This window comes from Pelobates fuscus, chromosome 3 (genome assembly GCF_036172605.1).
Source record: "Pelobates fuscus isolate aPelFus1 chromosome 3, aPelFus1.pri, whole genome shotgun sequence".
Lineage (NCBI taxonomy): Eukaryota > Metazoa > Chordata > Amphibia > Anura > Pelobatidae > Pelobates > Pelobates fuscus.
In genome coordinates, this window is record NC_086319.1 from 155,514,385 (window position 1) to 155,541,474 (window position 27,090).

General features: G+C 45.1%; 1 protein-coding gene across 3 annotated transcripts in view; it reads right to left on the reverse strand.

Moving 5' to 3' along the window:
• The window catches only part of LOC134600914 (solute carrier family 23 member 2-like), a 137,619-nt gene that overhangs the window by 25,441 nt on the left and 85,088 nt on the right, over nucleotides 1–27,090 (reverse strand). For all 3 annotated transcript variants that reach the window (XM_063445295.1, XM_063445296.1, XM_063445297.1), the window contains exon 2: nucleotides 18,519–18,683. In XM_063445295.1, coding sequence (XP_063301365.1) covers nucleotides 18,519–18,683 — 165 coding nt within the window. The remainder of the gene's footprint in view (nucleotides 1–18,518; nucleotides 18,684–27,090) is intronic.

The window sequence follows — 27,090 nt, forward strand, 5'->3', positions numbered from 1 at the left end:
CTCAGATGACCAGGATACTAGGTACCAATCCGGCAACACTTTCATTTGATTGAAACAAAAATAAAAATAAATATCTCCCTAATTCAAATATTTATTATAAATTAATAAAACAAAACAAATAAAACAAGATAAAAAACGGAAATAATCTCCTACAATAGTCCAAACCCTATGCGTTTCGCCTAATACTACAGACTTCCTCAGGGGTAAATTCGGAGTAGAGGATCCAGTCTGCTGTGCTGAATCCTCTTGCCGCCCGGCTAGGTTTAAATACCTTACAGCCCCTCCTCCGGACGCAGGGCCGAACTGGGGATACAAAGCAGCCCTGGAAAAAAAAATCTAATACACACACACACACACACACACAGACACCATGACACAGACAGACACACACACAGCATGACAGACATACACACACACACACACACACACCATGACACAGACAGACACACACAGCATGACACAGACACACACACAGCATGACACAGACACACACACAGCATGACACAGACACACACACACACACAGCATGACACAGACACACACACATAGCATGACAGACACACACACACACACAGCATGACACAGACACACACACATAGCATGACAGACACACACACACACACACCGCATGACAGACAGACACACACCATGACACAGACAGACACACACACACCATGACACAGACAGACACACACACACACACAGCATGACGCAGACATACAGACACACACCATGACACAGACACACACACACACAGCATGACACAGACACACACAGCATGACACAGACAGACACACACCATGACACAGACAGACAGACACACACACACACACACACACACAGCATGACGCAGACATACAGACACACACCATGACACAGACACACACACACACACAGCATGACACAGACACACACAGCATGACACAGACAGACAGACAGACACACACCATGACACAGACAGACAGACACACACCATGACACAGACAGACAGACACACACCATGACACAGACAGACACACACACACACACACACACAGCATGACACAGACAGACACACACACAACATGACACAGACAGACACACACACAACATGACACAGACAGACACACACACACAGCATGACACAGACAGACACACACACACACAGCATGACACAGACAGACAGACACACACCATGACACAGACAGACAGACACACACCATGACACAGACATACACACACACACACCATGACACAGACATACACACACACACAGCATGACACAGACAGACACACACCATGACACAGACAGACACACACACACAGCATGACACAGACAGACACACACCATGACACAGACAGACACATACACAGCATGACACACACACACAGCATGACACAGACACTTGTTGCTACCTGTGTGGGTGGGTGGTAAGACTGATAGGTGTCCTGCGGCTGCATGGAGAGCTCTTCTGGCGGCCGCAGGGGAAGCTCTTCTGGCGGCCGCTGGGGGAGCAGGCTGTTCTGTCTCTGCTCCCCCTCCCTCGCGTGCAGCTCAATGAGACCGGGGCCGGAATATGACGTCATATTCCGGCCCCGGTCTATTTCTAGCGCGCGAGTGAGGGGGAGCAGAGACAGAACAGCCTGCTCCCCCAGCGGCCGCCAGAAGAGCTTCCCCTGCGGCCGCCATCCAAGCTCTCCATGCGGCCGCAGGACACCCACATGTCTCCCCGGCCCCAGGTGCCGACGGCCCACCGGGAAATTTCCCGGTGTCCCGGTTGGCCAGTCCGGCCCTGTCCGGACGCCATCAGCCCATCCGCGTGGAGGAGAATCAGCTGTTGCTTGTAATCCTCTATGAGTGTTCCAAGCCTCGCCTTCAAACGCCGTTACGTATGCGTTCCAACGTCATGGAAACAGGAAGAACGCTTGCGTTCCATTAAAGCGGTCTTATAATGATTAGTCCAACTGTCAACTCGGTAATATTATATGGAAAGATCCATTGTGCCATAAATCAATAGAAAACATAAACAAACATAATATCATTATCTTATTAAAACAGATTATAAGGGAGGTCGATAGGAGGCACACGCCAGCTTCTGGGTGGCCAATTAACAGTGCCGGCCGACTTCCCACGGCTCTGGGGAGGCTGATAGAAAGCTGTTTGTTCGGTAGATAGCATCTACTGAATGGCTGTGCAGAAAGGAAGGAATAAATCTTTCTGCACAGTAAAATTAACCATTTAACTGCCGGTCCATAATCCAAAGGCAGCAGGCGGGCAACCAGGCTTCTCCAGTTCACAGTGGCGAGGTTGGTTTCGCCACACTTCTCCCCTTTACCAACTAGACTAACAGGGTATCTGACCTCCTGCCGGTCAGTGTCCTGGTTAGTCCAGCAACCCACCCACCCACAAAACAGAAACAGCAGTACAGCCCACCCACAATAACTGGTTACTACACCTGGGTAGAGGAGAACTTTGTCCATGTCCAGGTGCCTCACCACGACTGTGTGGGGAACTGTTAGGCTGCCTTGGTGGGTTGCTGAGGGGGCAGAGACCAGCGGTACTCTGCCCTGGTGCCAGCACTACCACGGAAGTAGCCTGGTGGGAGCCTGGTTGTGGGAAGGAGAGACTGACTGTCTCCCCTCTGGATACACCGCTCTGTGGCTGAGGGACAAGACCGAGAGTCCTTACCCCTGGTGTTGCAAGTGCAGAGACTACGGTCCCCTCTGCATCGTTGGGGGGTGTAACATCTCCTCTTGGTGGGTTAGGCTGCTGCTGGAGAGAGGGTGTAACAAGCTCCTTTCTCTTGACTGTAAACTGCCGCTGGGGAGAGGGGGTAACCCGCTCCTCTCCCTGACACTTTCTCTGCTGGTGCTTTCCCAGCTGTCTCCCCTTTCATTATTTTGTCCTGCTGCTGGGGTGCGAGACTGACGGTCTCTGCTCCCTTCAGGACACTCTGCCGCTGGGGAGGAAGGACGGTACCTTCAGCTCCCTGGGACACACACGGCCGCTGGGGAGGAAGGACGGCACCTTCTGCTCCCTGGGATACAATCTGCTGCTGGGAGGAAGGACGGCACCTTCAGCTCCCTGGGACTTACTCTGCTGCTGGGGAGGAAGGACGGCACCTTCAGCTCCCTGGGACACACACTGCCGCTGGGGAGGAAGGACGACACCTTCAGCTCCCTGGGATACATTCTGCCGCTGGGGAGGAAGGACGGTACCTTCAGCTCCCTGGGATACAATCTGCCGCTGGGGAGGAAGGACGGCACCTTCAGCTCCCTGGGATACACACTGCCGCTGGGGAGGAAGGACGACACCTTCAGCTCCCTGTAACTCACTGGACTGCAGGGAAGAGGGATCCACTGTCTCCTCTTCTAGGGACACCCACTGCCGCTGGGGAGGAAGGACGACACCTTCAGCTCCCTGGGATACACACTGCCGCTGGGGAGGAAGGACGGTACCTTCAGCTCCCTGGGATACAATCTGCCGCTGGGGAGGAAGGACGGCACCTTCAGCTCCCTGGGATACACACTGCCGCTGGGGAGGAAGGACGGCACCTTCAGCTCCCTGTAACTCACTGGACTGCAGGGAAGAGGGATCCACTGTCTCCTCTTCTAGGGACACACACTGCCGCTGGGGAGGAAGGATGACACCTTCGGCTCCCTGGGACTCCTTTTTGGCCAAATCTGCTAGGGATTGCAGGTACTCTCCTACTAGTTTCCTGGCGAGCTGCACGGCTCTCTCCGGGGGGTTGGGTCCATAGACAGACCGCACCTCATTAACCTCTCTGTCCAACTCCTCCTAAGTGTAGTCATACGCCATGCTTGCTCTGCTGAAGTTGGTTCTTTTGTAGATAGGTTCGCTGTACGGGTACTAACGTTGCCCTCAGTTTGTAAATCCAGGGGATGGTGTTACCTGTAGCTGTCCTTCTGGTTGTTGGAACGATCCCGCCGCTTGCCACCAATTGTTACGGACCGTTTCGCTCACAAGAGGATAAAAAAACGTTCAGGCGATAATCCCCTTTCCAGATAGACCAGCAGCTACTGCAATCACCAATCTCCCGAACTGCAAACTGCACGTATTCACCAACTCCCAAACAAGAGACACACAAACCCTGGATGCAGCCGAACAGGAAAAGCAATACGAACAGCTTACACTCCTGGCAATCGGCATACAGTCAAATTCCCCCCAACAATGAGACAACACTTCACTTTGAGGGTTAAGCAGGAACTCTACTGTAATGGCCACACACTGGCTTTTATGCAAGTCCACATGCAAGGGGACATCCCACAGGGTGGGGCACAGTACAACCAATCATTTACAGGAGAACCGTAAAACACACCCAGCACAAACAGACAATCCCTCCCCTCCGGCCTGGAGATAATTGGGAAGGAATCCAATTATCTCCAAGGACAGAGGCAAACTCCATTACACACGGCAGACAAAGGACAATAAAAGACATAAAAATACATACTGGTACATTTAGTACATAAAACATACATTCCACATATCCCCAGATAGCTGGGATCTGAGCGCACAAAACTACCGAATAGCGCTCAGATCCTATTCACACAGTTCAATTGCCATGGAGCCAAAGTCTTTAATTACACGAATTGGCTCCATGGCATGGCTATCTGGGTTAAAATATTCACATAAAATAAACTTCCGAAGTTCCAGTTGTTTGGCTAAATTGTCCCGAATAGGAACCAGGGGGCTGGAGGCTCAGCGGTGCCTGCACGTAAAAGTGTCCGCTTTTAGTGCATGAAAGCCGGGCAGAAAAGCACTGGCTGCCCGGGGAGCTCCAGAACACCGCCATCGTGTGGCGGCTAGGTGTAACCGCGACCACCCAGTAACAATCAATTAAGCTGCGGTTAACCGCAGCTACTGGGTGGTCAATTGCCGGCACACGCTAGTTAAGTCGCGGTTAACCGCGGCTTCAGGGAGGTCGATAGGAGGCACACGCCAGCTTCTGGGTGGCCAATTAACAGCGCCGGCCGGCTTCCCACGGCTCTGGGGAGGCTGATAGAAAGCTGTTTGTTCGGTAGATAGCATCTACCGAATGGCTGTGCAGAAAGGAAGGAAGGAATCTTTCTGCACAGTAAAATTAACCATTTAACTGCCGGTCCATAATCCAAAGGCAGCAGGCGGGCAACCAGGCTTCTCCAGTTCACAGTGGCGAGGTTGGTTTTGCCACAAGAGAGATGTTTATTTTTATTTCAATCAAATGAAAATGTTGCCGGATTGGTACCTAGTATCCTGGTCATCTGAGATTTGATGTGCCTGTACACTACTATAATCTTGTAAGTGTTTTTAATGTGTAGCGCAGTATTGGTCTACTAACAGTCTACACTTATTATTATATTATCTCTCTCTCCTACATGCCTATTACGTGGAGAAGATCCTCTGTCAACTTTACTTTTTGATGTGCCTTCAATCAATTTTTCTAGTGAGTGCAACTTTGGAAATCACTTCTAAGGATGTTTTAGATAGTACACCATGATTTTTGTTTTTCTCCTGCTGTAGATCTTATATTCTTTGTACATTTCAAATAAGTGAGTAAGAACATCGGTGACAGTTGGAGTAGCAGAAAATTTCCATAGGCGGGCAATAGCGGAGGTGGCTGAAATAAGTAGATGACCCAACATAACGCTTTTATGATATGCTAGATCATCCGGGAAATGTTTAAGGAGACACATACTGGGGGTTAAATCAATTGCAAATTCATTCTGAAATGTTTTGCCAATAATTTAGAATTTTTGGACATGTTCAGAAAATATGAAAAAGGTTACCCGTTTGGCCACATCCCCTCCAACACAATTTAGATTTGGAAAGATTTAGTCTATATAATTTAAAGGGAGAAAAGTACCATCTATATAATAATTTCAAATGGGTTTCCAAATATTACGAGTAATCCCCTTTAAAGGCACTATTAAATTACGCCACTCTGAAACTGTAAACATCACACCCAAATCCCTCTCTCATTTATCATATAAGGTTGTTTTGCACCTAGTTCGTCCGCAAAAACAGCTCTGAGAGGTGGTACGTTTCTGGCCAGGATCTGAAATATATATTTTTTTCTAAATTTAGTAGTTCCAATTCGGATCCCGGCAAGAAATCTCAAAACGATCAATAATTTGTTCTACCATCTGTTCTTGAATAGGGGCGTCAGTGTCACTTCGGTGGAATTGATGTTTAATTTGTGAAAAGGATAAAATGGTGGAAGATGAGTAGTCACATGTATTCTCTCTATAATCCTTTTAAAATCAAAAACTAAATGTACTAAACGCTTTATGAAAATTTTGAGAAATGCACTCGAATGTAAACTGTAATCTTAAAATATGAGTTTCTACAAAGCCCCAGCAGTGACAGGTGAATTTTTATTTTATTTTATAAATTGTGTGCACATTGTACTAAGTCTTATGCATAGTTTATTAGAGTGTGCCTATGAGATAGTTAACACATGCACATGCTTTAACTATTTTGTGGGGACAATATGGTTAACAAATATCATTGGAGGCCAGGCAGGAACAAGACCAGGCCAGGGGCGAACAAATTTGAAATTCTAAATTAAACAGTATGTGCAATAAAGGCAGTTTGAACATTAGATCTTACTTTACATGAAGTGTTTAGGAAGACTGTGCAAGTCACATGCATGGAGTTGTGACCAGGGCTCAGGGCCGGCGCGTCCATAAGGCGGCACAGGCGGCCGCCTTAGGGCGCACCGGCTCTGGGGGCGCAAAATTCCAGTGACCGGCAGGAGGGAAGTGCTCCCTCCTGCCTGGTCAACTCCTGGATCCCCGGAGCTGCTGCGCGGCGTGCGGCTGAAGTGAATTAGGAGGCGGCGAGGGAGCTCTCTGATCTCTCTGACCGGCTCCCTCGCGCGCCTTTTGCTGATGCCGCGGGAGTCGGAATATGACGTCATATTCCGGCTCCCGCGGCATCAGAAAACAGCCTGCGAGGGAGCCGGTCAGAGAGATCAGAGAGCTCCCTCGCCGCCTCCTAATTCACTTCAGCCGCACGCCTCCCAGCAGCCCCACTGGACCACCAATGAAAGACCCACGCCAGCACTCCAGGTAGGGAGGCTGGGTGGGGAATTTAAATTTAATTTAGATAATTAATTAGTGTGTATGTCAGTGTGTATGTCAGTGTGTATGTCAGTGTGTATGTCAGTGTGTATGTGTGTGTGTGTGTGTGTGTGTCTGTCAGTGTGTGTGTGTTTGAGTATGTGTCTGTGAGTTTGTGTGTGTCTGTCAGTGTGTGTGTGTGTGTGTCTGTCAGTGTGTGTGTGCGCATGTGAGTATGTGTGTCTGTCAGTGTGTGTGTGTGCATGTGAGTATGTGTGTCTGTCAGTGTGTGTGTGTTCGAGTATGTGTCTGTGAGTTTGTGTGTGAGTATGTATTTTTCTGTAAGCCTGTCTGTATGTATGTATCTGTATGACGGTATGCCTCTGTATGTATGTATGTGTCTGTATGTCTTGTACGTATGTTTCTGTATGTCTCTGTATGCATGTATGTAACTGGATGTATGTTTGTCTCTGTATGTACGTGTGTGTCTCTGTATGCCTGTATGTCTTTGTATGCATGTTTCTGTATGTATGTATGTGTCTGTATGACGGTATGCCTCTGTATGTGTCTGTATGACGGTATGCCTCTGTATGTATGTATGTGTCTGCATGCCTGTATGTCTCTGTATGTATGTTTCTTTATGCCTGTATGTCTGTATGTATGTGCCTGAATGTCTTTGTATGTATGTTTCTGTATGCCTGTCTGTATGTATGTGTCTGTATGACGGTATGTATGTCTTTATATGCCTGCATGTCTCTGTATGCATGTATATCTCTGCTTGTATGTCTCTGACTGTATGTGTCTGTATGTCTCTGTATGATTATTTCTGTCTTTGTATGACAGTGTACCTGTATGACGTTGACTGTGTGACTGAAAAATTATGCCTGTGTGCCTGTGGCTTGGGAGGAAAGACACACAGGTGAAGATGCATTTTTTTTTTTTTTTTTAATGAGGGTTGGGGGCGCCAAAATGCATCTTCGCCTGTGTAACTAAAAATCCTAGCACCGGCCCTGCCAGGGCTGAATAAACAAAGTGATTTGTAACTCCTAAATGGCAGAGAATTGAATAGTAAGACTGCAGTGGCATCATCTTTACACCCAAACTGATTTATTAAGTAGTTTTGCTGTCTGTAGTTTCTCCTTAAGTATCAATTAGTGAAAAAAGCTCTCATGTATAATATGATAGTGTTCCCGCTTTTAATTACCTCAAAACTAGGTTGACCCAAACAAATTCAGACTATTTCCGATATTTACTTCGCCCAACAAACCCACATTAGGAAGGCGGCCTGTACCCCAATGACTTTTTTGAGAAAGCATGTGACCCTGAATTGTATCAAAAGGGCCTCATCACCATGCTCTATTCACACCTATGCTCTACCACGACAGATTGGGGAAGACTACACTATACAGACCTATAGGAGGACACATGGCACTAGCAGGCGTTTTGGAGGTACATGTGGGATGATGTACAAATTTTATGAATTTACTGGCATACTATTTTGGATTTATGCTCATTGGCATGATATGCCAAGTTTATGTATTTACTGCTTTATTGGCATGATGTACCAAGTTTACGCATTTAATGTTCATTGGCATGATATATCTATATATATATATATACAGGGAGTGCAGAATTATTAGGCAAATGAGTATTTTGACCACATCATCCTCTTTATGCATGTTGTCTTACTCCAAGCTGTATAGGCTCGAAAGCCTACTACCAATTAAGCATATTAGGTGATGTGCATCTCTGTAATGAGAAGGGGTGTGGTCTAATGACATCAACACCCTATATCAGGTGTGCATAATTATTAGGCAACTTCCTTTCCTTTGGCAAAATGGGTCAAAAGAAGGACTTGACAGGCTCAGAAAAGTAAAAAATAGTGAGATATCTTGCAGAGGGATGCAGCACTCTTAAAATTGCAAAGCTTCTGAAGCGTGATCATCAAACAATCAAGCGTTTCATTCAAAATAGTCAACAGGGTCGCAAGAAGCGTGTGGAGAAACCAAGGCGCAAAATAACTGCCCATGAACTGAGAAAAGTCAAGCGTGCAGCTGCCAAGATGCCACTTGCCACCAGTTTGGCCATATTTCAGAGCTGCAACATCACTGGAGTGCCCAAAAGCACAAGGTGTGCAATACTCAGAGACATGGCCAAGGTAAGAAAGGCTGAAAGACGACCACCACTGAACAAGACACACAAGCTGAAACGTCAAGACTGGGCCAAGAAATATCTCAAGACTGATTTTTCTAAGGTTTTATGGACTGATGAAATGAGAGTGAGTCTTGATGGGCCAGATGGATGGATTGGTAAAGGGCAGAGAGCTCCAGTCCGACTCAGACGCCAGCAAGGTGGAGGTGGAGTACTGGTTTGGGCTGGTATCATCAAAGATGAGCTTGTGGGGCCTTTTCGGGTTGAGGATGGAGTCAAGCTCAACTCCCAGTCCTACTGCCAGTTTCTGGAAGACACCTTCTTCAAGCAGTGGTACAGGAAGAAGTCTGCATCCTTCAAGAAAAACATGATTTTCATGCAGGACAATGCTCCATCACATGCGTCCAAGTACTCCACAGCGTGGCTGGCAAGTGTAGCGGTACTTACCTTATCCGGGGGCCGGCCGCGGTCCTCTCTTCAAGCCGCGCGCGGTCCTGCGGCTGCACGAGCCGCGCGCGGCTCATCCGACTGCTCAAACAGGAAGGCGGGCAGTGACCGCGAGAAGCGGTCACGTGTCCCGCCTGCAGCTAAGAGCGCGCCGCGAATCTCGGGCGCGCTCTTAAAGAGACAGTGGGAGCCTAAATTGCAAAAAGGCTCCCATTGGCTCCTGTCACGCCAATCACCCCATACACTTACCTGTTGGGGGAGTGGAAGAGACAGGAGCCAATCACGTTAGTTTGAAGGCTACTTATACTTACCCTTTTCCCTTAGTTCCTTGCCCTATCGTGGTTTCTGCTACAGTTCCCTTTAGTGCTTGTTGTATTCAGTTGTGTTTCTCCGTACTTGACCTTGGCTTTGTATTCTGACTTCGTTTTCGCTTTATCCTTGTCTGTACTGTTTGCCGGCTTGCTGATTCCTGTGTACCAGACCCCGGCTAGTTCTCGTTTACGCTGTCTCTTTGTGCCCTTGACCTCGGATCGCTCCTGACTCTGTACTTCTCCTTTACGTCGAGTCCGGCCACTCTAAGGTCCGGTAGACGTATCTCTCCTCTGTGCTGTCTTCTGTTTTGCTGGATCCTGCGTGTAGGGGTATATACACGTTACATTACGATAGGGCCATGGACCCCGCAGATTTAGCTCAACAGATGGCGACCCATGAGGCTAGATTTGTAGAGCAGGATCACCGTATGGATCAAATAGCTCAGGCTCTCCAGACGCTCTTAGCTAGAACCATTCCAGCAACCGCACCTAACCCTCCTGCACCCCTGCTTCCTGAAGTATCGACTATGCCTAATGCTACAGCACATTTAACGCCTCCTCCTAGGTATGGAGGGGATTCTAAGACATGCAGAGGGTTCATTAACCAAATAGAGTTTCATTTTGAAATGTATCCACGTTCATTTCCCACAGAGAGGTCCAAAGTTGGGTTCTTTATGCACCAACTTACCGACAAAGCACTTGAATGGGCAAACCCTATTTGGGAGGCTAATGGACCTATGGTGCATAACTTTCACAGTTTCCTAACAGCTTTTCGCAGAACTTTTGACACTATGAAAAGGTCTAAGAATGCCGCTAGAGCATTAATGAGGGTTAAACAGGGTTCTAGGTCTGTGGCTGATTACGCTATACAGTTTCGTACCCTTGCCTCACAGGTCGATTGGACCAATAATGGGTTAACTACTGCCTTCATGGAAGGCTTATCAGATTCTATATTGGATGAGGTAGCGGCTAAGGAACTTCCTGTTGCCTTAGAGGACCTTATTGACTACCTCATCGATATAGATAATAGGATTCGGGACAGGCTCTATACCAAGAACAGGAATAGACGTTTTGTTACGCCTATTCACCCCAGAGTTAATCCACCGGAGAGTGTAAAAGTATCTGAAGAGGAGCCAATGCAATTAGGGGTTGCCAAACTCTCTGATAATGAAAAATTACATAGGAGAAGAGAGGGACTCTGCCTATATTGTGGTAGGAGAGAACATATGGTAAAGGAGTGTCCTCTGCTCCCGGAAAACTCTCGCACCTAAGACCTTATAGGGGACTGGCCTTGGGTGTGATTTCTAAGTCTCCTACATTGCCTCCTAACCGACTGCTTCTCCCTGTTTCTTTACATATGGGAGAGAGTTGTATAGTTGAAAACATATACGCCCTGGTTGACTCTGGGGCAGCTGAGAATTTTATAGACTCTGGTTTTGTAAAGAAAAACAATATTCCCATCAGGGAGAAGGAGATACCCTTGGCCGTTGAGGCCATAGATGGTAGACCATTGATATCTCCAGTTGTTACTCACGAGACTGCACCGCTACACATGTACACAGGGGTTCTACACTATGAAACCATTCGGTTCCAGGTCATCACCTCTCCCTCTTCACAGTTGGTATTAGGGTATCCATGGTTACGAGCCCACAATCCCATTTTTGACTGGGAGACAGGGCAGATAAAATCATGGAGTGAAGCCTGCCATGAGTCATGTACTATTGAAGTCACGCCTGTGAATTCTATTAACGTTCCTACTGTTCCTCCTTTATCTACGGCTATACCCTCTCAGTATTTAACTTTAAAGACTGTCTTTGATAAAAGAGAGGCTGACAAATTACCGCCTCACAGACCCTACGATTGTGCTATTGATTTGTTGCCTGGTACTATACCTCCCAAGGGCAGGGTGTACCCCCTATCGGTTCAAGAAAACCGTGTCATGGAGGAGTACATTAAAGAATCATTAGAAAAGGGATTTATTAGGAGATCCTCTTCTCCGGCTGGAGCGGGGTTCTTCTTTGTATCGAAGAAAGAAGGTGATTTAAGACCTTGCATTGATTATAGAGGTCTTAATAAAATCACCATCAAAAATGCTTACCCTATACCGTTAATAACAGAATTGTTTGACAGGCTCAAACATGCTACGGTATTCACCAAATTAGATCTTAGAGGAGCATACAATTTGATACGTATAAAAAAGGACCACGAATGGAAAACAGCCTTTAACACTCGGTCAGGTCATTATGAGTATACCGTCATGCCATTTGGGCTTTGCAATGCCCCAGCAGTGTTCCAAGAATTTATTAATGATGTCTTAAGGGACTTTATTCACTCATTTGTTATTGTGTACTTGGATGACATTTTAATATATTCTACAGACATTCACACTCATCACAGACATGTTACGACAGTTCTGAAGACCCTTCTTGCTAATGGTCTTTATTGCAAATTAGAAAAATGTCTATTCGACCAATCCGAGGTCCAGTTTTTAGGGTATTTGATTTCCGCTGAGGGTTTTCGGATGGATCCCCAGAAGCTCGCTGCGGTCATAGAATGGCCTCTGCCACAAGGTCTGAAAGCCATCCAGCGTTTTCTGGGTTTCTCTAATTATTATAGACGTTTTATCAAAGGTTTTTCGTCTATAGTAGCGCCTATTACTCGTATGACTAAAAAGGATGGCAATACACGTGTCTGGTCTACTGAGGCACTTCAGGCTTTTGACTTTCTTAAGACTACGTTCGCCTCTGCCCCTATTTTACAGCATCCTGTCCCCTCATTGCCATATATACTTGAGGTTGATGCTTCCGATATAGGGGTAGGTGCTGTCTTATCCCAAAGAGAGTCTCCTGACAAGCCATTGCATCCTTGTGGCTTCTTTTCTAAACAAATGTCCAAAGCAGAAAGGAATTATGATGTGGGTAATCGCGAACTCCTTGCTATCATTTTAGCACTTAAAGAATGGAGACATTTGTTAGAAGGCACTAAGGATCCCATCCTCATATTTACGGATCATAAGAACCTGTCCTACCTTAGCGAAGCTAAAAGATTGTCTTCCAGGCAGGCTAGGTGGTCACTGTTCTTGTCTCATTTTAATTATATAATAACCTATAGGCCAGGCGACCGGAACACTAAAGCGGACGCTCTGTCCAGACAATTCGAGACTATTGACAAACAGGAGATTGATGTCACTCCTGTCATTCCCCCAGACAGGATAATAGCAACTACTATATTGTCTATTTCCTCGTCCCTCTTGCAGGCCATACAAGCGAAACAGAGCATGGCACCTGGCGAGAGGCCTAATGATAAATAGTTCGTTGACGTTCCCGAGAGACGGGATATTCTGTCACTGTATCACGATACTAAGACTGCTGGACATCCTGGTATTTCCAAAACAGTGTCAGCCGTTTCTCGGTATTTCTGGTGGGATACCTTACGTAAGGATGTTACTGACTATATAAGTGCTTGTTCTACTTGTGCATGTATGAAAACCTCTCGTAGAGTTCCTTGTGGGCTGTTGCATCCGTTACCCGTTCCCGAGAGACCTTGGTCTAATCTATCAATGGATTTTATTGTTGAATTACCCCCTTCGAATGGTAACACAGTCATCCTAATGATAGTAGATCGGTTTTCCAAAATGGCTCACTTTGTGTCTCTTCGCAAGTTGCCCACTTCCAAGGAACTGGCTCTTATCTTCGCTAAAGAAGTGTTTCGATTACATGGTATTCCCTTATCTATTGTATCCGATAGGGGTAGCCAATTTATTTCCAGGTTCTGGAAAGCCTTTTGTTCGGAGATGGGTATTTCCCTCTCATTTTCTTCCGCTTACCATCCCCAGTCTAATGGAGCTGCTGAACGTGCCAACCAGTCTCTGGAGCAGTACCTCCGTTGTTTTGTGTCTCACCATCAGGACAATTGGTCTGACCTGCTTCCTTGGGCTGAATTTGCTCGGAATAACGCCACTCATGATTCTTCCGGCAAAAGCCCTTTTTACGTTGTCTATGGCCAGCATCCCGTTGTTCTTCCGGCTGCATTCTCCTCACAGGGCATGCCAGTTCTGGATGAGCATTTGGCTGGTTTGCGTAATACTTGGGAGCAGGTTCAGCGTTCTTTGGTGGACTCTGCTGCCCGCCAGAAGGCTCAGGCTGACAAGCATCGCAGAGCGGCTCCTTCCTATGTTGTGGGGGACAGGGTTTTGCTTTCCACACGGAATATTCGCCTCCGGGTGCCTTCTATGAAATTGGCTCCCCGCTTCATTGGTCCTTATCGCATTATACATAAGGTTAATCCCGTTTCTTATGCCTTGGGTCTGCCTAAAAATCTGCGTATACCCAATGTATTTCACACCTCGTTGTTGAAGCCTTACGTACGCAACCGCTATACCCGGAGTACACCCCCTCCCCCTCCTGTCTCTGTGGAGGGTCATGAGGAGTTCGAAGTGTCTGCTGTTATTGACTCTCGTTTCCTCAGGGGTCGGCTTCAGTACTTGGTACATTGGAAGGGTTATGGGCCTGAGGAGCGCAGTTGGATTTCTGCGGATGCTGTTCATGCTCCCCGCCTTGTACGTTCTTTCCATTCGCGTTTTCCTGCCAGACCTGGTCCTGCCCGCCCGGAGGGCGTGTCCTCAGGGGGGGGTACTGTAGCGGTACTTACCTTATCCGGGGGCCGGCCGCGGTCCTCTCTTCAAGCCGCGCGCGGTCCTGCGGCTGCACGAGCCGCGCGCGGCTCATCCGACTGCTCAAACAGGAAGGCGGGCAGTGACCGCGAGAAGCGGTCACGTGTCCCGCCTGCAGCTAAGAGCGCGCCGCGAATCTCGGGCGCGCTCTTAAAGAGACAGTGGGAGCCTAAATTGCAAAAAGGCTCCCATTGGCTCCTGTCACGCCAATCACCCCATACACTTACCTGTTGGGGGAGTGGAAGAGACAGGAGCCAATCACGTTAGTTTGAAGGCTACTTATACTTACCCTTTTCCCTTAGTTCCTTGCCCTATCGTGGTTTCTGCTACAGTTCCCTTTAGTGCTTGTTGTATTCAGTTGTGTTTCTCCGTACTTGACCTTGGCTTTGTATTCTGACTTCGTTTTCGCTTTATCCTTGTCTGTACTGTTTGCCGGCTTGCTGATTCCTGTGTACCAGACCCCGGCTAGTTCTCGTTTACGCTGTCTCTTTGTGCCCTTGACCTCGGATCGCTCCTGACTCTGTACTTCTCCTTTACGTCGAGTCCGGCCACTCTAAGGTCCGGTAGACGTATCTCTCCTCTGTGCTGTCTTCTGTTTTGCTGGATCCTGCGTGTAGGGGTATATACACGTTACAGCAAGAAAGGGTATAAAAGAAGAAAATCTTGTTCACCTGATCTGAACCCCATTGAGAACCTGTGGTCCATCATCAAATGTGAGATTTACAAGGAGGGAAAACAGTACACCTCTCTGAACAGTGTCTGGGAGGCTGTGGTTGCTGCTGCACGCAATGTTGATGGTGAACAGATCAAAACACTGACAGAATCCATGGATGGCAGGCTTTTGAGTGTCCTTGCAAAGAAAGGTGGCTATATTGGTCACTGATTTGTTTTTGTTATGTTTTTGAATGTCAGAAATGTATATTTGTGAATGTTGAGATGTTATATTGGTTTCACTGGCAAAAATAAATAATTGAAATGGGTATATATTTGTTTTTTGTTAAGTTGCCTAATAATTATGCACAGTAATAGTCACCTGCACACACAGATATCCCCCTAAAATAGCTATAACTAAAAACAAACTAAAAACTACTTCCAAAAATATTCAGCTTTGATATTAATGGGTTTTTTGGGTTCATTGAGAACATGGTTGTTGTTCAATAATAAAATTAATCCTCAAAAATACAACTTGCCTAATAATTCTGCACTCCCTGTATATTGCTCCAAAGGGTATATATGACAATGTGTTTGTGTATGTGTGTGCATGACTGTGGCGGGGGGAGGGGGGGAATGGGGGTGAGAGTCTTGGACCCAGGCCCTGTGGAGTTGGAAACATAAAAAAAAAAAATTCGGAACTGGTTACCAAAATTTTTTAATCCCACTACTGTATGTAGAGGTTTATAAATACAGTATTGGGATTCAATTAGAATTTTAATTTTTCCCTGAAGCTGAAGGAAGCACGGTGAATTGTTAGTGCAGGACCCACCTGGTTTGCCTTGACATAAACTTCCAGAAATGTGAACACACGCACATACTCAACAGGATGATGGCTTTCCTGCAGTTTAGTGGGTATCAGGTAGTGCAGTTTGATGGTTCCTGTTAAACTACTTTGGGCACCTTGTGTACTGGGAGGAAGTGATTTGACAATCACATTCTTCCAACACTGCTGCACAGGCACAATAGTCCAGATCTATGGCAGATCTGCAATATTATCATGTTGGAGGAAATACAGTTATAATCAAAATTATTCAACCCCTATTGAAATGGTTTATTGTGCAAAATTGACAGACTCTCAGCTGTTTCCAATGAACAAATCAAATAAAAACAATTGAAATAGCACAACAAAACGAATGCTTCAACTGGTTTCCCCAAATTCAACAGGAAATTCAACTTAAAATGACTTATCCAGTCTAAAAATTATTCAATCCGCTGAATAGAATCCCTCACAACAGCACACGTCCAAAACAGGTGTTTCCTCAAGCACACCCAATGCAACTAATCAAGGGTTTCATTAGCTGCACCAGGTGTGCTTGAGCTGGTACACTTGAAACATCTTAACTGGCTAATGGTTTGTTGTGTCACGTTTGAGTACATGTCAAGCAGGACTTGGTGGCAAGAGGCACTGAGGTTTCAGTGAGCACAGTAAGGTGCGTACTAAACACAGAATATTTCCATGCCAGAACTCCAAGACGTACATCACTACTTACCCCAAAACACAAGAAAGGTTGACTCTAATATGATGAAAAACAAGTAAATAAGCCACAGAAATTTTGGGATATTCTGTGGAGGGATGAAACAAAGCTGGAACTTTTTGAACCAATGGATCAGCTGTACGCTGTAAGAAGGAGAATGAAGCATATGCTGAAAAGAACACTCTGTTAAGCACCGTGGTGGCTCGCTGATGCTCTGGGACTCCTTTGCATCCTTGGCACTGAAAACCTGCATCGTGTGGAGGGCAAGATATATTTATTGCAGTATCAGGAAATCCTATTAGTCAACGTCATGTCATCTGTGAGGAAGCTAAAGGTTGGGTGTCATTGGACCAATAGGACAATGATTTCAATCTTACTTCTTCTGCAACCAAGCCCTGGTGGAATTTGAAGTCCTGGAAAATTCTACAGAGGCCATCACAGTCACCTGACTTGAATTCCATAGAAAATCTGTGGTGGGATTTGAAGAAGGTGGTTGCAGAACGCAAAGCCAAGAATATTACTGTACTGCAGACCATTTGACTAAGATTCCTCTGGAACACAGCCAGAAGCTGGTGTCTGGCTATGCATCTTATTTGCAACAGGTCATAACAGCAAACAGGTGCTCTACTATGTACTAAAGACCATGACGATGTTGAATCATTTTGAGACTGGAGAAGTCATTATAAGTTGCATTTTCAGTTGAATTTGGGGAAACCATTTAAAGCATTTGTTGTGTTAAGCTATTTTAATTGATTTTGTTTGATTTGCAAACAGCTGAAAATCTGTAAATTTTGACAATAAACCTGATTTACAATGGGGGTTAGATAATTTGGATTACAACAGTAGCTATTTCTCTTGAACTGGACTAGATAGTGCTCAAGTTGCCCAAGTGGACCTCACTCTTTTAGTCCTAGCCGTGTCCTCTGATGGTGTCCCTGGGGGCTGCTACGTTCTCTGCACTAGTTTTGACAGAACGGTTATTCTTACTATTCTACCTCTGTAATTTAGTCTGTGATTGTACCTGCAATAAAAAAGGCTTTGGTTTAAAGTGCATGCCACATTCCAAAGTCTTATCTGCACATATCTGGCTTCATCACATAGATATCACATTAAGCAATAAGGTAAACAATATTTTCTAATGCTGGGGGGGATAATCACAATCTTTCTTCCTTCTTTCAACACCTTAATTACCTCACACTTTAAGCATACATCTAATTATACCATATCCACAATGGTATGTGAGCAGTTTGTACTATTGTTAAATGTCATGGAGAAATAAGGAAAAAGGTCTTTCCTGTAACCATTATTTATGGTGTAAATGGATATAATCTCGCCATTTTGAGGGAATGGGGTGTGTATCATGTCTATTCCAGTGGTTAGGGAAGACTGTGTGTAGAGGGCCACCCCACAGCTGCCCACAGGGTGCTTGCTATTGGCCAGTACGCTGCTATCAGGGACAGTCAGACAAGCTCTCGGTGGAGGTTGGCTCCCTCTGCACTTTAGTGGTTATGGTATTAGGAGCCTATGTCCTACATTCCCCACCTTTGTTGTGAAAACCTTTTAGAGTAGTTTGACAAGGTTCTCTCTGAAACACAGAGCCTCCCTGCAAGATGAGCTAGAAATGGGGAAGCTGCAGACCTTTTCTTTACATAAATGTAAAAAGATATGCAGATACCAAGGGGGACAAACGTCAGACTTTATTTTTACCTGAATGCCCAAAAATATGCAGAGATACCAGGGGGGTACATCAGTCACAGTGTATGCAAGTTTGTTCCGATCATTGTCAATTGCACATTCTTTTTGCTTTTTATCGGCTCCTGGGAGTTTGGTGTCATATGAAGACATGATATGGTAATGATTGCCATCTTCTATCTGTAAAATAAATAGAGAACATTATACTACATGATACAACAACTAGATTAAACGTTTGTAAATATTTAATTCTCACAAACAGACAGCACAGTCCCGTTATTTTTTTTTTTGCCTGGGCAAGGAATTGGGATTCACAGCAAGTTTCCACAAGCAAATACAATTATCAAAGAACTTCAATGACTCAGTCAACTCTTCTTTTTTTTTTTTTTTTTTTTTAATTCTTTATTTTTATTGTGCAGGTAGGTACAAGCATTGTCAACACGCCACAACAGCGTTTATTTGCATATGCAGTCAGTTTAGGCAGTGGCATGAGTTGTTTGCACATTTTTAACATATATAACCAAGCTTAACGTTACAAGTAAGTACAAGAGTTATCTATTTTAGACTTATATCGTAGCTTAACAATACATTGCGAAAAATAAAACTGTTTAACCCCTTAAGGACACACGACATGTGTGACATGTCATGATTCCCTTTTATTCAAGAAGTTTGGTCCTTAAGGGGCTAAGACAGTTGCATGGCGATTAGAGTAAGTTAGCACGCATTTTTGGGTTAGTAAAACAAGTAAGTCTAACGTGTCTACGCAAATTACTGCATATAGATAGTCGGCAAGTAGTGTTTCTAAGACACAGATATTCTCAAGGCTAAAGATATAGACCTGCATACATCAACATGAATTTTAAACAGTGGGATTTCCCAGGGAGGATCCTGGCTAGTTGCATGTGGTAAAAAAGTGTGCCAGGGGTGATACCAGAGAGTAGGAAAAAGATGTGGTGTCACAGGAGTTCAAAGGTGTAGGAGAGTAGTGTCGCAAAAGGACAACAGTACGTCGTCATGCAATCCTGGCACTTGTATCAGCCTATGCCGGACAGTGGTATCGCATTTTCCTGCTGCTTTAAGAGGGACGGTGGTCCTCTGAGTCTCTGTGTGTGCCCCCAGGTTGTACCTTGTGACCAGATTGGGTTTGTTCCCGGCACCGCAGTTCGTTGATGGGTCTCCATGATAGGCCGCCACGCGACCCTCGTGGTAATCTTCCTGCGCTGGATCGGTGAGCTCTTTGCGGTTCGCCGCCATGTTGGGGGTCTGCGTGCTGCTGGAGCCCCAGGCTGCCGCTTGGTTTGTGTTTGCCGTGATGTAGAGCAGCTACCCGGTTGTTTTAAGGGGGGATGCTGCATTCTGCTCTCCACTCTTTGCCAGAAATCTTCAAAGATTTTGTCCAGTCTGGACGGGACATCCTGCCTTTCCCCCGTGTTGCTGGGGGTCCTCGTGGCAGCCGCCATCTTAGGTAAGTCGATGGTTTGTGTGTGAGCTGACATGGCTTCACCCCATGGTTCTGTGCGAACAGGGCAGCCTCCCAGGGGTGGAACGGGATCACCCCCACCGGTCCATAGGGGGGGAAACGGGGCATCTGTTTTCCAGTAAGTGCCGTTGTGTAGCCCCAGACCGGGAGATCGGCCGCTTCTCCCGCCCGGTGCAACCTAGGCCGCATGTTCCGAGACGTGCAACAGATGGGCTCACGTCGAATCTTTGGGTCCTGCCTTGTTCCTTAGCTGGAGTAAGTAGTAGGTGAGGCCCTGGATTCGACCCAAATCAAGCTGGGTTAGGCAGAAATTTGCTTATTAGTCGGCATAGGAGAGGAGCTCCCTCCATACACGTCTCTCCTCCATGCCTGTCAGGCCCCGCCCCCTCCAGTCAACTCTTCTTATTAGTGAAGACTATGAATTTGAAGGAGGTAAGATTAAAATATTGCACTGCTATATTATTCTTTACTAAATAAAGTTTGTATTACTTGGAATAACTGACCAAGTCACCGGAGCTCTTTGAGACTTAATATTATAGATTCATGTTTCTTTTGGATATTAGAACAGCATTGGAATGCAACAGTAACACTTTAACATAACCACTTCACTAGAAACAACCTGCATATATATCCTATACTAAGCAAATAAACCTTCTCCACTTGTTACAGCTCTTATTTTTATGTAGCAGAGAAAGAATGATCCCCTATTTTAGCTCCTCCACACTTCTCACGCACTTACAGCAACTTGTGTAGGTTAAACCATGTGTCCGCATTATAGACGCCAAAGAAGAAGGTAGGAGGACTCTGAACATAATTATTAATGCCCTGCAGCTACCGCAAATGATACTAAATGTGCTGGTTTAATTAAAGCTGATTAAGGGATCAGTTGATTTAGGAATCAGGGAGTAGGGCATTTGAAGCCATGTGCATTTGTGTTAAATTTGATCTGGCCCACAACAGCTAACTTTATTGTCTAACATATCATTTCTCATGGAGCAGGTTCACTAACTGGCACAATCTGTAGCTACAGTGAGGCCTGCTGTCGTGAGTATACCCAGAACATGTTTCATTCTCCTGTTGGTGCTCAAGTGAAAAGAGATTTAGCTCCCATGAAGTGTCAGCCACACACTACTTGAGAAGGCCTGCCTCTTCGCCCCATTCCTCTTCACAGACCTCACATCAAACCAGCATTCTCCCTGAATGATGTTGTAGTGCTTATGTGAGCAGACAAGAAAGACAGATTCTGGGGCGTCTCAATGAAAGGAAGAAGGAGAGGGCTCACAAAGGCTGCATACGTAAGAACTGCAGCTTGTGCAAGCTCTTTTTATATATACACACTAGCATTTTGGAAGTATATTTCACCCCACTACCTGCCATTTTTCGCGTGCAGTCTTAAAAGGAACACTGCAAGCAGTGTGACATAGTGGCTATGGTGCCATGAGTGTCCTTCCCCCCACCCAATGTAAGTAGTCAACAAAGAGTTTGCTGATGGTTTGACTCACTATATGATGTCTCCCAAGTTCTGCTTCCTGCCACTATGAGAGTTGGAAGCTCTCTGCCAAAACTAAGCCCTGGAGTGCAGGGCTTAGCTCATTGCTTAAAGTGATCTGATGCTTAGCAAGGGCTAACAGACGCTCCAAGGATAAGCTTCCAGCTCTCATTCCCAGAAGAACACAGGCAGGAGCTGCACCCATTAGCAAATCAGTTTGACTATGTACATTTGCACCATATAAGCTTATGGTGCTTGGAGTATTCCTTTAATATTTTAAAATACAGAAATGATCAGAATAATGAGACATGCTTATCTAATGTGAACAAACATTCTACTTTCAAAATGTTGCCTCACTCTTTGTCAATAATTTCCACAGTTTCACAATCATAACAATGATTGTTTTAATTGGTTATTTATTTTTTTACCATATTATCTCTAACGCCTTCATGCCTGAGTGGTGAATAATGATGCATCATCATGTTGTGTCTAAGAGAGTTTCGTAAAAGGCTTTTTGATTTTCGTTTTTGCTTTTGTGACTTTCCATTGTGTTAGGGCTGACACTAAATCATTAATCATCAAAATTTAATTAGAAATGTTTAGGACACAATATGCATTGGGACAGGAAAATGTTCCAAATTCAACTATGTTTCCAGTTTCATGTATTTAGCCTAAAACGTCAAATTCCATCGTCAAGTCACAACAGTTTTAAAAATGTCAAATTCACTGTTTAATCCACAAAAATGCTTTACTCAATATCCTTGAGTGTGTGATTTAGAAATTTCAATTTAAGGGTTCCATGTCTAAGTGCATTACAAGATTTTATTGTTTAAAGGGACACTCCAGAACCCTAAAGCACTTTGACCTGGTTACACCCCCTGGATTTCAAGCAGACAACAGGTCCTGTAAATTTCTGGTTTGGTTAGCTCAGTGGAGCTAAACTCAAGATGCAGCAATTGCCAGAGCACCTGTTCTGGCAAAGACTTTTCATTGAGCTGCATTGGGCAGTTTAAGATCGGACAGTCACAGAATTTCTGGGTGTGGTTAGAAGGGGAGAAATAGCAAAGACAGCAGACAAGAAAAAATGTAGCAAGCTGTTTTTAGATATAGCCCCAATGAGTTTCTCAATACGCTGGACATCCTTATGCAAAGCGCGAGGATGTCCAGCATCGTTTCACTGAGTCAAGCTCTGTGGAACTGCAGGAAGCACCTCTATTGGTAGACAGCCACTAGGGGCAGTCTTAACCCTGTAATGTAAACATTGCAGTTTCTTCGATACTGCAAATTTGCAGCTTTAGGGCTAAGGTGACAGGGACTCTGCTCCCAGACCACTTCAATAATATTAATTGTTCTGGGTGCCATAGTGTCCCTTAAGGATGAATATAATGTATCCCAACTAATGTACTTACAAGGAAAGGTTAAAGGAACTTAACGTGTATTGCTTGGAGGAAAGACGAGACAGGGGGATTTGATAGAAACATTTAAATACATAAAGGGAATCAACACAGTAAAGGAGGAGACTATATTTAAAAGAAGAAAACATTACCACAAGAGGACATAGTCTTAAGTTAGAGGGGCAAAGGTTTAAAAATGATATCAGGAAGTATTACTTTACTGAGAGGGTAGTGGATGCATGGAATAGCCTTCCAGAGGTTAACACAGTAAAGGAGTTTAAGCATGCGTGGGATAGGCATAATGCTATCCTAACTATAAGATAAGGCCAGGGACTAATGAAAGTATTTAGAAAATTGGGCAGACTAGATGGGCCGAATGGTTCTGATCTGCCGTCACATTCTATGTTTCTATGCTAAAATAATGTGTAACCAGCTGTCATAGTCTTGTACACAACCCACACTAACTGCACTCAAAGTGACAAGTCACATCATAAGGCAAGCAAGGTATTAGAAAAGGGATGCAAAAAAAGAATAGAAATGTAAAGCTTCCACAAAATAGGCAAGAACACCTCGTCAAATTGGGAGTGTACTATCCAAACAGTATATAGCTACCAGCCCTAATTTATATATACTTCTACCTTTCTCATAAGCATTCTGCCTAACCACTAATCACAGTGAAGGAAAGTAGGGTATTTTGCATTACATTTAGGTTATGTGTTTTTATGCCTCCCTTTTCCTTTAATTAAGTTGACTTTTCATTTGATTGATTAATCACTTTGGGAGCAGCCAGTATTGTTTTCTGTCCTTCCTTTTCAGTTTTAATTTCATTTAAGCCTATTGCTGGAGATTGGCGCCTTATAATGGTTTAGGGGATGGGAGCTTCTCTTAACCTCACTAATGCCAGCTGGGGGAATAATGTACATATTAGGGAGGGGGTTATGGGGGATGACCCCTGTCATCCAAATTAGCAACTAACCCTTACAACTAAGTCTCAATGGGAATGCCAAATTGCATGGCAGCCAAAGGCAATGAGTCAGGTTCCAACCTCATGTGAGGGGCTCTTGCTGCTCATTACAAACATTCATATAACCATTTTTCATGGCCCTAGCCATCCTAGTTGTGGCAACAGTTGTTGTTCCGTTGTGACCACAGGTAAAATTGCTGATTTTTCTTGTTGTCACACCTATAGGTGCTGGAAGGAATTTGGTCTTCTTTTTCCTACATAGGGCATAGGTTAAGGGTTTTTGCCATCTTCCCTATACCCAAGGGTATTTTTTTCCTGGATTGATTCCCAAGACCACGCCTTACATTTGTCCTTGCTGCAGATACTTGTGGACTACACATGTTGTCATTGTTTAACATTGCTGCTGCAGAGCTCTCCCTTCCCTCCTTTGTGCCTGCCTTCTCACGCTGGGAGGAAATTAGTTGACATCCCTGTCTCCAAGTGCTGCCACGCAGGAAAAGAACAGGTGGCACTCTGTTCTCTCCTCTCTGGATCCATCCACCGGCAGGTGATCTATCTACGGGCTTAAAGATGGACCCCACGCATACAGAGCCAGAGATCTCTGACAGTCAGAATAGAGAAGGCATAGAGAGAAGAGAAAAAAAAATGTCAAAGTGTTCTCTTCTAAAAAGGTCTATAGTACTAAGAATAGGGCAATCACAATGGAAACCAATAGTGCAAGTGCATCCAAAATGTCAAATGTGACCCGCCGGACATTGAGGTGAGGCTCTTGGAGGTGCAATTACCGCTTCAGATATCCCAACTGCTGACCGTAGGTGTAACTTGAAACTTAAAATGTTTTGGTCTTTATTACATTTAATTACTGGATATACTCAAATATAAGCCGACCCGAATATAAGCCGAGGCCCCTAATTTTACCCCAAAAAACTGGGAAAACTTATTGACTCGAGTATAAGACTAGGGTGGGAAATGCAGCAGCTACTGGTAAATTTCTAAATAAAATTAGATCCTAAAAAAATATTAATAGAATATTTGTTTACAGTGTGTGTATATAATGAATGCAGCGTGTGTATGAGTGCAGTGTGTGTGTATTTGAGTGCAGTGTGTATGAGTGCGTGTATGAATGCAGTGTGTATGAGTGCGTGTATGAGTGCGTGTATGAGTGCAGTGTGTGTGTATGAGTGCAGTGTGTGTGTATGAGTGCAGTGTGTGTGTATGAGTGCAGTGTGTGTGTATGAGTGCAGTGTGTGTGTATGAGTGCAGTGTGTGTGTATGAGTGCAGTGTGTGTGTATGAGTGCAGTGTGTGTATGAGTGCAGTGTGTGTATGAGTGCAGTGTGTGTATGAGTGCAGTGTGTGTATGAGTGCACTGTGTGAATGAGTGCAGTGTGTGAATGAATGCAGTGTGTATATGAATGCAGTGTGTATATGAATGCAGTGTGTATGAATGCAGTGTGTGAATGAATGCAGTGTGTGTATTATTACAATGTGTGTGTATATGAGTGCAGTGTGTGTATGAATGCAGTGTGTGTGTGTGTGTGTGTGTGTGTGTGTGTGTGTGTGTGTGTGTGTTGCAGAGCCTTGGTGGGGGGTGGGCAATTTTATTATTATTATAATTTTTTAATTATTTTAATAATTATTTTTTATTGTTGTTTTTTATTTTATTTAATTATTATTCTTATTAATATTTTATGATTATTTTATTTTTCGTCCCTCCCTCCCTGCTTGATACATGGCAGGGAGGGGGGCTCTCCTTCCCTGGTGGTCCAGTGGCATTGGCAGTTCAGTGGGGGAGGAGGGGTGCTGGCTGAGAGTTTACTTACCTCTCCTGCAGCTCCTGTCAGCTCCCTTCTCCTCCGCGCCGGTCCGTGCAGCTCCTCTGTCAGCTCACAGTGTAAGTCTCGCGAGAGCCGCACTGTGACCCCGCGGCTCTCGCGAGACTTACACTGGGAGCTGACCGGACCAGCGCGGAGGAGAAGGGAGCTGACAGGAGCTGCAGGAGAGGTAAGTAAATGCTCTGCAGCCCCCACAGCCCCCTGTCTGTATTATGGCAATGTAAGTTGCCATAATACAGACAATTGACTCGAGTATAAGCCGAGTTGGGGGTTTTTCAGCACAAAAAATGTGCTGAAAAACTCGGCTTATACTCGAGTATATATCTTCAACAACATACATTTACAGTGAAAAACAGGATTGTGAGAAAATAATAATAATTAAAAGGGGAGACTAGATAAACCAGAATACTCAGTTTCAGCGTCCTTATACAGATCATTAGAAAAATACAAAGGTAATTCTTGTATTAATCACTATCTAACTGATAGTCACTGCCAATTCTATATAAATTGTATCTAAATTAGATTCCTACAATTGTAGGTAATTATGGAACTAAAAATGGTTACAGTAGCAATGCTAATAGTTGTTTCTTCAGTCAATAGAAATCCAAAAAGAAAACATGGGGCGGGGCCTGGCCGCCGAGCAGACTGGTCGCACAAAACCAGAGCTCCGTGCTGGAATGTACAAATGACCGACTTATTCGCAACATTCTACGCTGAACTTACTAAGCTGACGTTACAGAGAGCTAGTGTTGCCCTGAGACCCAACAGGCCGGACCGCCGAGCTTGGAAGAGCACTTTAAAGCAGACACAGAGTTGCGGCCTACCAGTGGATGCGGGCGCGGGAGAGGCGGCCGACCTCCCCGCCAGCGGTTCTGCGGGACAACCCTTCGGCGATCAGAGCCCTGTTCACCCCCCCCCTGCCGGTGAGGGATATCCCGGCACTATCGAGGGACCTACAAGCAGACAGACTTTGCCTCAAAAAGACAAGCGGAACTTGCCTGACCTGGGCGCACCGCACAGCAATACAGCCAAATCCAAAATGGCGACCGCAATGCCTGAAACCAGCGGTGCCTGAAATGCCTGAAACCAGCCTGCTGGAAAACTACGAACAGCGGCTGGAAGCATTATTTATTTATTTATTTATTTTTTAAATTCTTTATTTTTGACGTGCAGGTGATTACAAAGCATAAACATACGCCACAACAGCGTGTTTGAATGGTTAGACATAGGATTAGCAGTGGCATGAGAGGTTTGCACATTTTTGTTTTAAAATGAAAATAACAGGTTGTTTAACAATATTAGGTAAGGTTACAAACGTTATGCTAGACAAGCTTGTGAGTGGTTTAGTCGCGTTTAAGATCGTGTGAAATGTTACGTCATAGCTGTGGTATTGCATACCCGAGTAGGCCAAACGTTGACGCTTATA